This window comes from Hippocampus bargibanti, linkage group LG05 (genome assembly GCF_051943395.1).
Source record: "Hippocampus bargibanti isolate YZ-2025 linkage group LG05, ASM5194339v1, whole genome shotgun sequence".
In the NCBI taxonomy this organism is placed as follows: Eukaryota; Metazoa; Chordata; class Actinopteri; order Syngnathiformes; family Syngnathidae; genus Hippocampus; species Hippocampus bargibanti.
The window spans coordinates 6,803,980-6,816,440 of NC_142738.1; the positions used below are offsets into that span (position 1 = coordinate 6,803,980).

General features: G+C 42.6%; 1 protein-coding gene across 2 annotated transcripts in view; it reads right to left on the minus strand.

Annotated features, from left to right (window-relative positions):
• Positions 1-12,461, minus strand: part of vwf (von Willebrand factor) — a 46,274-nt gene that overhangs the window by 11,280 nt on the left and 22,533 nt on the right. Inside the window, exons 28-41 of one of the 2 annotated variants that reach the window (XM_088995990.1) lie at positions 11,953-12,253; positions 9,440-10,538; positions 6,780-6,884; positions 6,339-6,482; positions 6,096-6,230; positions 5,301-5,450; positions 5,140-5,186; positions 4,870-5,047; positions 4,502-4,731; positions 2,925-3,114; positions 2,170-2,511; positions 1,451-1,689; positions 323-425; positions 178-249 (exon numbers count right to left, since the gene is read on the minus strand). In XM_088995990.1, the coding sequence (XP_088852116.1) occupies positions 178-249; positions 323-425; positions 1,451-1,689; positions 2,170-2,511; positions 2,925-3,114; positions 4,502-4,731; positions 4,870-5,047; positions 5,140-5,186; positions 5,301-5,450; positions 6,096-6,230; positions 6,339-6,482; positions 6,780-6,884; positions 9,440-10,538; positions 11,953-12,253 (3,335 nt within the window). Of the gene's footprint in view, positions 1-177; positions 250-313; positions 426-1,450; positions 1,690-2,169; positions 2,512-2,924; positions 3,115-4,501; positions 4,732-4,869; positions 5,048-5,139; positions 5,187-5,300; positions 5,451-6,095; positions 6,231-6,338; positions 6,483-6,779; positions 6,885-9,439; positions 10,539-11,952; positions 12,254-12,461 lie in introns of both variants that reach the window. The other variant, XM_088995989.1, reaches the window with a different exon arrangement.

A 12,461-nucleotide genomic window follows, 5' to 3' on the forward strand; every position in this document is an offset into this window, starting at 1 on the left:
TGACAATGACCAAAACCCTGTCGCTGGAGTGGACACATTTTTGCACAGCGTCTGGCAGTGACTTAGTTAAAATGCAAAAAGTTGACTGTCATCCCCTTCAATCATGAATGGGGGAGGGGGCTCGCAAGTCAAGTAGATTATTTTTTTTAAATAATTTTTAAATAATTTTATACGTACCACATTCATATTCTGGGCAGCATTTGGATCCTCTCTTCTCCTTTAGCACTTCACAGGCACCACACACTGGGGCTACACAAACATACGGTTATAGCGGATGGCTGTCATAAGAAACAAAATATTAAATGGCACATACTTAACTTGCCTTTCACGTCATTGCATGGCCGTGCAGTGCAGTTGATTTGATGTCGGTCCAAACACAAGCAAATGGAACACGGATTGTCATCCGGTACCCAAGTCTGCAGATACTGTGTAAACACAACACACGAGTACACACAAGCTTGTTTGAAATGACAAAAAAATAAGGGGCAGTCAAAACATTTTCGCCACTACTCTTCTTCACAAATAAATGTATTCATTTCATTTTGCATCAGTCTCAAACACACACATAAACACACACACACACACACACACACACACACACACACACACACACACGCATACATACACGTATACACACATATATACACACATATACACACATACACACACACGCACATCCACACGCACACATTCACAACCATATACACACACATTTTCACACACAAATATACACATTCACCCACACGCAAACACACACACACATGCACACACACACACACACACACACACACATTCACAACCATATACACACACATGTGCACACACAAATACACACTTACACAGACATACACACGCATATACACACGCATGCACACACATACACATTCACCCACACACAACAATATACACACATATACACACACACACATATGCACACACATTTGCACACACATATATACACATTCACCCACACGCAAACACACACACACACACACACACACACACACATTCACAACCATATACACACATACACACACACATGCATATAAACACGCATGCACACACACATTCACACACATACACACACAAAACACACATTCGCACACATTCACATTCACCCACACACATACACCCACACACACACAACAATATGCACACACAAATACACACACATATACACACACAAATACACACACACACGTACACGCACACATCCATATACACACATATTCACATATTCCTGTATATACACATATACACGCACCCATATACACGCACACATATACACACGCACACACACACACACATACACATACACATACACATACACATACACATACACACACAGGAAGGAACCAAACCCAGGACCTCTATACTGCGAGGTGGCCACGCTAACCAATCACCACCGTACCATGCCATACATACGTATTGAGCATTTCCTGATTCTAACCTCGTATGCACGTCCACGATGGTCCACACACTGCTTGCATTTCTCCGGTGACACACACACTCCCTGATGTAGAACCGTCCCCGTCGGACAAAAACAGCCCTCCGTGGGTGTTTCTGTACATGACGGCCCGTTACCCTTGACAACCGACCAGTCACCCCGTAAAGGCTGCGCACTGTCACAATCCTCCACGCAGCCCGTGTGGCACGCGCTGTACTCCATGGTGGTGGGGCACTTTAAAGCTGAAATAAATGGAGTTTTATTGCTTATAATAATAATAATAATAATAATAATAATAATAATAATAATAATAATAATAATAATAATAATAATAATAATAAAGTGCATTTCAAAACTCTCAAGGTCAGTCGCAGGAGAAGTTTTTCTGTGGGTGAGCAGCGGCAGCCACACGCGCCAGTGTTCACTCAACCCGGAAGTAAATCGCTAGCTATGAATAGATAGCCAATAGATAGCAAGCTAGACAACTCGCTAAATAACTTATAGATAGCACCACTGCCATTCCAGTTGTTGTTAAAGCGCTATATAAACCAATATGTATGTATTGCATTGTATTTTAGACAGGCACCCTCATTTCAAAGCTTGTGTGAAAAGACTGTGATATCAGGAGTCATTGCGTGGGAATGGCGATATTGATAAATGTGCAAGTCTTAGAAGCAGAAAAAAATGTTGGAATCACAATGAGGGCCATATTTCGGACTTACGGCAAATATGGGGGGTTCTCCAGTCGACACACACACCCCTCTGCCTACACAAGAGCGCGTAGGCAGAAATGAGCTCGCACACATCCGACTCCTTGCAAGCCTGCTCCTCGCATTTGGTGAGGAACATCAGGACAGGAATGAGCGGATGACAAGCCTCGAACACCTGTGAGCGCAGCGCCTGGCATCCCATGGCCGCCCCGGAGGCACAAGTTGCCTTACGCTTGAGCACGCACACGCCGTCGTTGTCGTTCTTGGTCCAGTCGGAGATGAAAATCATCTGGTCGGAAGTGGAACTGCCATCACTCAAGGAAAGAACGTTGCTGGATTGCTCACCGCAGGCGCCTGGGAAGGAAGACGTAGGCGAAAGACGATGTCACGCCCATAGCATTTCTCATCCATTTCTTTCCAAAGCAACTATTTAACCAAAATTCAATTGCATGAATGATAAAAGGAAGGATGGACAGGTTCAACTGCTATCGATTTGATGAATAACATTAATTATACGTTAATCGCATTAACTCATTCACTGCCATTCCCAAATTTAAAGGACAACCGACGCTTCCGGACAAGTTGTGTCCATAATTTGTAAAATCACTTCAAATGACTCCTACTGAGCGTATTTTACAAAGATGCCACGGGATATAGCTATGTTTTAAGACACAGGAAGTCTTGTTTTCGAGTTGATGACGAGCCCTGGCAGTAGAGTACACACATATTTGCAGATGGTGGCATTGAAAGAGTTAATTGTACATTACCACAGAGTCCAGCGGTGTGGCCGCTGACGCTGGAATTCAGGAGCGTGATGGTGAACTCGTTGCTCTGTGGTGTGAATGTCAAAACGTAGCCTTGGTCACTTTTTAACTGAAGCATCACGCCGCCAAATCGCATCAGTTCCAGACCCGCTTGCTTCCAAGGGAGCGAAATCTCCTCCTGTCCAATGAATGCCTGCACAAATTGAGGGGTATACAAAGGGTGTCCATACTAGGAAGTCCAAGATGGCGCCCAAGTAGGCAGCTGTAGGCAAGTGCTCTAATGATGCCAGAACCGTTTTTGATTGGAAGGAATGTCAGTGCCATTTGACTGTCATCGCTGGACAGCTCTGGGGCGTTTGTGCTTTTTAGCACCTGTCATTGGCAGCATTTTCACAGCCCCGCTCTGTTCAGCAAAGAGGTCAGTGCTTTTGGACAGTCTGCGGCTGGATGGTTGGATGCATGGCTTAAGGAGCCCGTGATGAGAAAAAAGAAGCGTCAGTGCATAGCGCCGATGCGTATGCGGAATTGCCGCGGCTTGGAATTGAAGCCGATTTACGTGGGATAGGAGATGTGACACAATCTCTTTTTGTCTCCAGCTTCGTGTTTACTTTCAACATTTAGCTTGTAGTAGACATGGACATTTCACCATGACGTCTCTGATCCACTGGTGAAAAGGATGCTTTGATCCTCTCCTCTTTCATCTAGAACTGCTTCATACAACAAAGAGGGTGCAGAAAGTAATAATAATAATAATAATAATAATAATAATAATAATAATAATAATAATAATAATAATAATAATAATAATAATAAGCGCCTTTCAAAACTCTCAAGGACACTTTACAGTCAGAGGATTTTTTTTGTGCAGGTGAGTAGCGGCAGCCATTCGCGCCAGCGTTCACTCTATATTATTTTATTGTTTTTGTTTTTTTGACTTCAAGATGGCGCCGCGAGAGTGGCTGGCTTTCCAGCATTTCTTCTATTTCGTTTTTCTACTTCTTCCTTTCCTTTCCTCTTCCTTCCATATAAAAGTCTACATATTCTTAAACTGGAATGACAGTCTGGATATTGGAATCAATCACCTTTTTTTTAAATTTGTGATATAATAATAATAATAACAACAACAACAACAATAATAATAATAATAATAATAATAATAATAATAATAATAATAATAATAATACATTTTATTTTAAGCGCCTTTCAAAACTCTCAAGGACACTTTCCAGTCCCAGAGAAGCATAGATACTATAATAAATAAAAATAATTTTCTTTTGTGTTCTCTTCTGCTGAACACTAGCCGGTGGTGGGGTCTTTTTCGGTCCCATAATAGCAAACGTATCCTTGATAACAAACCACGTATGCCACGTAAGCACTCAGAGAAAGGGTTTGTAAAAATGTAGTCCGGCAGCCATTGTGGCGCTCCGTGTGTTTCTCGAAAACTAGTTTGTATGCCAAGATTATATTCTCGTGAATGTAATGTTCGTAAGGCAAAAAGTTGGTTAGCTAAAGCGTTCGTAAGCCGAGGTATCACTGTACATTTACTGCCCGAACGAAAGGGATCAAATACCCCCACTTACCGTCATATCACCCTTCAGTTGGATTTTAAGTGACCCATGCTTCACTTCGATGGCTTTCATGCAAGTGTGGCTGAACTGAGCCACATCGTGACAAGGGCCATTGTGAAGCGTGACTTCCGAAGTATCGCTGACAGTGAGGAGGGTGTAGGAGCACATTCCCTCTCCATCCAGCCTGATCGGTAAGCTGTCGAATCGGACGACGTGATTGGTGGAGCTGCCTATGCAAATGCCTGTCAACACCCACATACACAGTTAACGGTGAAAAAAGTCACGAATATGAGGTAATGTCGTATACTTATACCTCTTTTAACCCGAATGAGAAATTTCAGACGCGTTGTACAGAGTTAAAAATCTGATTATGCGCTTACATGGGCATTCCCAATGGCAGCTGCAGGCCTCTTGGACTTTTACGGGTAGCATGTTGTTTATGCACGCCGGCGGTTCCAGTCTATCGCAGCTGACTTTGTGGTTCTGGACAGTGACGACTCCGCTGGGATGGCACAACACTGAATGGCAGCCGTCCTGCAGTAGCCAAGACTCTCCAGGCTGTTGCACATGAGTAACAACAACAACAAAACATAATTGTAGAGTGCACAAAGAATTTTGTTGTTGTTTTTTTTTTTCTTAACGTGACTCACTTTTCTCTCTTTACCGTTGTCATCGACGCACTGTCCTGGCGGACCAGCTGAAAATCAAAGCAAATCACAGCCGATCATTATTGTCATATAAAAATAACAATAATGCTGCCACGAATGGAGCTATTGTCAGATACTGTATGTTCAAGTGTGAGGACTGGCACCTTTGCATATTCTTTCTGCGAAATCGCGGTCCAAAGTCAGCAGCATCCGTAACTGATCCATACTATTTAAGTGTAACGTGTTCTGGCTGAGAGTCGCCAGCTCCTTCTGGTCGGAGCCTGGGCCCACACCGATGGGGAACACTGAAACACCTGAGGCAAACAATCGCAAAAAGCAAACAATGACATTTGTAAAAAGATACAACGGTTGTTCGAATGCTGTGAGATTAAAAGATTTTGGGTCCTGGGAGTCGTTTTTTTTTAAGAAAACAACAACAATCAGACATCAGGACAACAACCTCCCTTAAAATGCCTTTAAAAAAGTGTCCTCCAAAAAGTGAAATGTAATTTAAAAAGTTATTTTCCTTTTAAAAAAAGAGAAAAGATGTATTTTGTTCAGGATAAACAGAATCCAATTTTTTTTCAACGAGGAATTTGAAATATTACAGTCAAGAAAAAGGTAAGAAAATAATTTTAACAAGCACACATTTTTTAACTTCATTCTTGAAGCTCTTATTATGGCTCTTATCTTGAATCTTGAAAAAAAAACATGATTCATCTTGTAAATGTAACTAGGTAACTAGCTAGTTTATCCAGTTGCCTAGCTACCTACCTAGCTACCGACCGAGTTACCGAGCTAGCTACCGAGCTAGCTACCTAGCAAGCTACACAGACAGACAGTCAGCGGTCTGTCCATATGTACGCACGTACATACGTACATACATCAATAAATAAATCAATAAATAAACCTTATACACAAAGGGATTCCACCGCCGCTATGTGGAGAAATCCTGTTACCTGCCACTACCGCTTCGTTCGCTGCTTCTTGAACCAGATCACTTGACTTATCGGTCACTATCATCACCACTGCCTTGGTCACGCCAACTCGCCCTCCTTTAATGGCCTCTTGGACGGCGTATCGCAGTGCCGAGCCTAAGAACGGAAACACTGCAGTTAGCTTCAATGAATCCATCATGTGTAGATTTCACATATAAATACATATAAATATAGTGTATATATATATTTTTTTTTATGGGCTACCGAGTGGAGATGCCGCCGTTCTCCTTCTGGGAATGTTATCCACCCGGTCGAGGAGGAGCGATTTGGTCTGTTGCTCTCTCAATGTGAACTCCAAGGTGATGGTATCGCCGTACTGAATCACGCTCACGTGAGTGCCGTTTGGACCTGAACGCAGATTAAAACGGGTAGATGATCCAGATGTTGGATTAATATAACATCTGGCTCACAATCACGTAGGTTCAAATTTGGGTGGAATTTGCTTACATGGGTTTTTCACAGGTATTCTAGCTTCCTCGAATATTCCAAAAACATGTTTTCTCAGTACATTTAGGAATCAAATGTCCAACTGTACGAATTTGAGTGAGAATGGTACGACAGGTTACAGCATGGCCACGACGTGAAGGCAAATAATTCCCCCGAGATAACAAACTGTCAACAGAACATCTTTTTTTGTTAACCTACCTACATCCGCTGTGTTGATGAAGGCTTTCACAAAAGTCTTCATGTCCTCCAATTGCTCTCCTGATTTGATCAGGAAGATGACATCCACGGGTGTTTTACAAGGCACTGTGGGAAGTTTGGGAACAGACAAAAAATATTTTCATCATCTCAATATGTATAAGGATATCGAACCTTTGCTTTTCTAAACATAAGAGGATTTCAATGTCACTAACTCAGAAATACGTGAAGAGGAAAGTAGTACAGTGAAACATTGGCTTATGAACATCCCAGGTACCAGACAGAGTGTGTAAGGCGAAAAGTGTGTATCCCAAAAATTAATTTCCAATAGGAAAGCATTAAAATCAGAATAATCTGTTCCCAGGTCCCCATAAAACATAAATTTCTACTTTCTAATTTTCTAACTCTTAAAACTACACAAAATATACCTTATTTTATGTATAATAAACGTGCTATGGTATGATAATTAAAGAAATAGACTCTACTATATAACAAAGTCATTTTATTTACATTTGTGATGGTGTTGATGGCTTGATGGAATGGAGTGGCCGGTTTCATCAGCATTAAACACTTCATGAGGAACGTAACCTTCTTCTTTCACCATCTTGAGGAACGATCCCTTGTAGGTGCTTTCTTTGTGATAATTCTAGCTTGTTCCTTATCAATTGTGTTCTGTTTAGCTGGGTTGATAGCTTTTTGCATCAAGTGTACAGATGGCTTGTGTGGGTTGGGACATTGCAGTCTACACTCTGCCTAGCAACTATCAAAGTTCAAACTCTCTCACTGTCGTCTGCCTGTCTCTTTAATGTTTAAACCACTTCCCATTCCTGCTGCGTTGTTGACCAATCACGTGGCTTTAACCGACGACTAGGGGCGGGGAATAGAGGACAAAAACAGTCGGCTGCAATTTTGTTTTTAGAAGAACAGGCTCGTTCGCGAATGACACATCACTCATTGAGGAATCTCTGTGTACGAAAAAGGTTTGTATGCCAAGGTAAAATTTTCATAAATTTAACATTCGTAAACCGAAAAGCAGGGGTCGGGAACCTATGGCTCGCGAGCCATATATGGCTCTTTTGATGATTGCATATGGCTCGCCGATAAATATTACATATTATAATACATATTGTCGTTTTTTTCGTCGTTCATTTCCCGTTGGGGCTGCAGTTGGCGGAAAGCGCCATTTTGATTGCAGGACACTGACCTAGAATGGCAGAAAGCGCCATGTTGATTGGATGATAGTGGCCGTCATGTTGAAACAGGTAAACGCCCAACTAGTGCACTTCACGCCCAACTAGTGCACTTCAGCGTGAAAGCACCGGAGCATTAGAGGAGAGAAAATGTTCTGATTCTAATTTGCAATGAAACAATACCATCGATGAAACAGTCGAATGTCAGTGACATTTTAACAAGCCCCATGTTAACATAGTAGATTGCAGTTAGCAAGTGTGGAAGCTTATGAGCCGTGTGCAGGATAGCTAGCAGTAACTTCGCCTCTGGACCGGCAAATTGAATTTCATTCCGATCGTTTTCCTGGAATTTTACCAAACACGAGGAACGGAAAACCATTCATGTTAACGGTGAGTACTATCACAAAGTTATTTTAAATAATACATTCTGATATTTTGTTGAAAAGTGGCCGCGCGTGTGTGTGCGCGTGCACGCGAGCGTTTGTATGTGCGCGTGCGTGTGACTCTCGCTGAAAAACATTTCTAAATATTTTACTTTTATGGCTCTCTTAGTCAAAAAGGTTCCGGACCCCTGCCGAAAAGTTCGTAAGCCAAGGTATCACTGTAAATACAAAAAAAAATGTAACATTGTTGTTTTTATCCTGTGACTAAGTTCTGCTTTTTTGTCCTTGAGTTGTGAAAGGTGCTCATAAACACAATGTAAATACAAAAAATAAAACCACAAAATGTCTTGAGGGGGCCGTGATGAGAAGAAAGGAGCGTCAGCGCAGAGCGCCGATGCGTATGTAGAACTGTCACGGCTTGGAATTGAAGCGGATTTACATGGGACAGGAGATGTGAGACAGTCTCTTCGTCAATAGATGCAATAGCTTCGTGTAGTTGATAGTTTTGTGCTTCTAAATAAAATGTATTAGTATTAGTGATGTAATGTAAGGAAAGAGATGCCCATTTCACGGTAAGATCAGAGCATTGTCATCAAATGGTGAGTATAGTTTTTGCTTTTTTGAATGTTGCTGTGACGATTACCATTTTGTGTTTGGGAGCCTTTTACTGAGCGAGTTGCTTGTTCTGTAGCCACAAAGGGACATATGTCTTCATGTGCCGGTCCCAAGCCCGGATAAATACAGAGGGTAGTGTCAGGAAGGGCATCCGACGTAAAAGCTTGGCCAAAACAAACATGCGGATCACACCTCTAAAGATGGAGGACACTGATTTGCTGTGGCGACCCCTTGAAGGGAAAAGCCGAAAGGAAAAGAAGAGTATTAGTATTATTATTAGTATTAGTATTAGTATTAGTATTAGTATTAGTATTAATGAGGAGTAGTAGTAGTAGCAGTACGGTAAATAGAGCATTTATCGTTAAAACTTATACACTTTCAGTTTTTTCCTATTCTCAGTATCCATATTTACTGTATTTCTACAATAGGGACGGCTCACCGTACATGCAAAGGAATGGCAGCATGTTGTCGTTACCTGTGGGTGGGAAGCTGGCAAGCGTTGGGCGGACAACGGGCTCCAATGTGGGGAAGCGTGGCGTGACCGTTGTGCGTGTGATGTTGACCACACGGTGGACCAGTGTATTGAGATGCGTGTAGTCCTCCACCATCATCGGACGTTGCGGCGAGCTGAAGGGGAACAAATCCATCTCCCGCACTTTGGAGCCAACTCCAATGGGGTACACGCGTGTCTGGGTGCTCGTGGACGGCGGACGCGTCACCGTGTCCGTGGGCGGGTTCTCCGTCACTAGGAAGACCAGCGGTGGGACAGGACCGGGTGACGGCGGGACGTTGGCAGTGTCCCGAAAGACGGTTGCCACGGCGGCACCGGTGTTTGTCTTGCTTCCCCTCCGCCAGCGAATCTCCCTGAGACGTTGTAGCAGCAGCATCCTTTGATATCTCAGATCCCAGCGGCGGATCTCTACGGTCACCGTGACCGAGTACTGTATCACCGTGATGCGGATGAACTCATTTTTTTCAGACATCTGCGTCACAACTTTCTCCAGGAAGAGGAGGGATTTGTTAAAGTTGGCCTCCCCGACAGAATCGGAGCCTTCGATGATGAAAGTCACTTCTTTGGTGGGAGGTACAGACGAGATGGTGGTGGTTGGAGATAACACAGAAGCCACGGTAGAAGTGGTGCTGAGGTGTTTGATTGTCGGTCGAGGAGAGCGAGTCGTGGTGGTCAAACTGGATTTGGGCTCCAGCCCTAAAGTGCAAAGGTAGTCGGTCAATTCTAAAAGTCGATCGGGCAGCTCGGCGGGACTACTCAGCACGTAGGCCCTGTTCTCTGGGTTTGTCTTTGTGATATCATTAATCTGCGCCATGTTCACCCCTGGACCGAGGGCGACGGTCAGCGTGGTGATTTTTCTCCTGCGGAGCATACTGGTGAATGGCTGCAAGGGCCCAGGGTTGGTGCTGGCCGTCAAGATGACGGCGACGCGGCCGGTGTGCTCTCGTTTGTTCTTGTCGTAAATGTTGTAAGAGAGATATTTAATGGCCTCGTCCAACCGGGCTGTGGTACCGCCGGCGTAGTGCAGCTCATGCACTGTCTTCTTAAACAGCCACTTCTGAACCTACAGGCAAAAAGAAGGTTAATAGGGGGGAAAAGCTGTCATGTCACAATTATAGCAAACAAAAGCAACGAATTGGCAAGGTGACTTAAGATGAAATTCTAATTGCTTATTATAATATAAGCTGTCACTAAGAGCTAAATTAGTTGCATTTTCGGTTTTTCGTATCTGCCTATTTTGCAAAAAAAAAAAGTCAATTAATGAGCTATCGTTAATTTTATTGGATAGTGATGTATGCGGGGGTGGTTAATTCCCTTGATAATGGCCCAACATTGAGTTTTCCAGGATAAAAATTGGCGGGTAAGCTGGTTGAAGATCCGCCACTTTCAAGCCATAATGGGCAATAGGGTCTAAAAGGTAAGCGGAGCTGCATCAATATTTTTTTTCTCCTCATAAGCAGCATGTACTTGATTGCTCAATAGGGGTTTCAATTCAGGTGGAGTTGGGGGGCAAAAAGCTGAATTCATTCACTGCTATTCAATTCGGGAATTGAAAATGTGACGTTGAGGGCCATTCCCAAATTTGTTCGGGTTTTGTTTTTTTTCATGCTTGGGTGCCGATAAAGCGCTGGCCATGGCCTCTGGCAATGGCCTCTGGCAATGTTTTTTTCTTTTCCACAAGGGGGCATTATTTCCCCTTTTCCATGTTAGTGCTTTGTTCCAGCTTCAGCTGTTGTTAAAGCTCTACATAAACCAATATGTATGTACAGTAAAGTCTCGTTATATCGATATCGGTTATATCGATAGTACTGCTTATTACGATACTATTTCTATGAACGCAAGGAGAAAATTTACATGCCGCAGGATCGGATATATCGATAGTCCGGTCATATCGATATTTTTTCAGACTCCCGAGAATATCGATATAACGAGACTTTACTACAGTAAAGTCTCGTTATATCGATATCGGTTATATCGATAGCACCGCTTATTACGATACTATTTCTATGAACGCAAGGAGAAAATTACATGCGCGCAGGGTCGGATATATCGATAGTCCCGGTTATATCGATATTTTTCGGACTCCCGAGAATATCGATATAACGAGACTTTACTGTATTACAGTATATTGTATTTTGAACAGCCACCCTCATTTCAAGCTTATATAACTCCAGAACCATATAGTTTAGGAATTAACTTTTTTTTTTTGATGAAAGAAGAGAGTCTAAGGTGTCTAACGCTGTATTGAATGTTTATGTAGTCCTACAACTCAATATTCTGTGGGTCCTGGAATTCAAGTGACAATGACAAAAACCCTGGCACTGGAGTGGAAACATTTTTGCACATGTCTGGCAGTGAATTAGTTAAGGGGCATTTAAGGTAGAGTTTGGGGGCAAAATAGCTTAAGGAGCATGTATTTGTAGTAGTGTGAGAATGCCATCTCCATGAGTGAAAATTGCAATACTATATTTACAGACCTGTAAATCATAAGTTTTTACTCCGGAGTAGTAAAGCAACACTGCGGCTCGAGTGTGAGCGGAACCCATGCGGAAAGGCTCCACCACTCCCAGGATAAACTCTTTGGTGGTCTGAAACTCGGTTTCGCTCAACGCTGTGGAACCATCTAGCAGGAAAACCAGATCCATGGCACGATCACACGTCCCCTCCGGCATCATGGTGGTCATGAGGGTGGTTGTAAAGGTGGCAGAGGCGAGGGTTGGAGCGGCGGTGATCAAAGTTGGGCATGCCTCGCAGGTTAGAGTGTTGTTTTCACAATGACTTGGGGGACAATCAATCAATCAATCAATCAATCAATCAATCAATCAATCAATCAATCAATCAATAAGCAGGCAAACAAACAAAACAAAACAAAAGAAAACAAACAAACAAATAAATAAATAGATAAATAAAGGAATCAAGAAATACATTAAATATATATACTGTATATGTATACACGTATATAAATAAAGGAATAAATAAATAAATA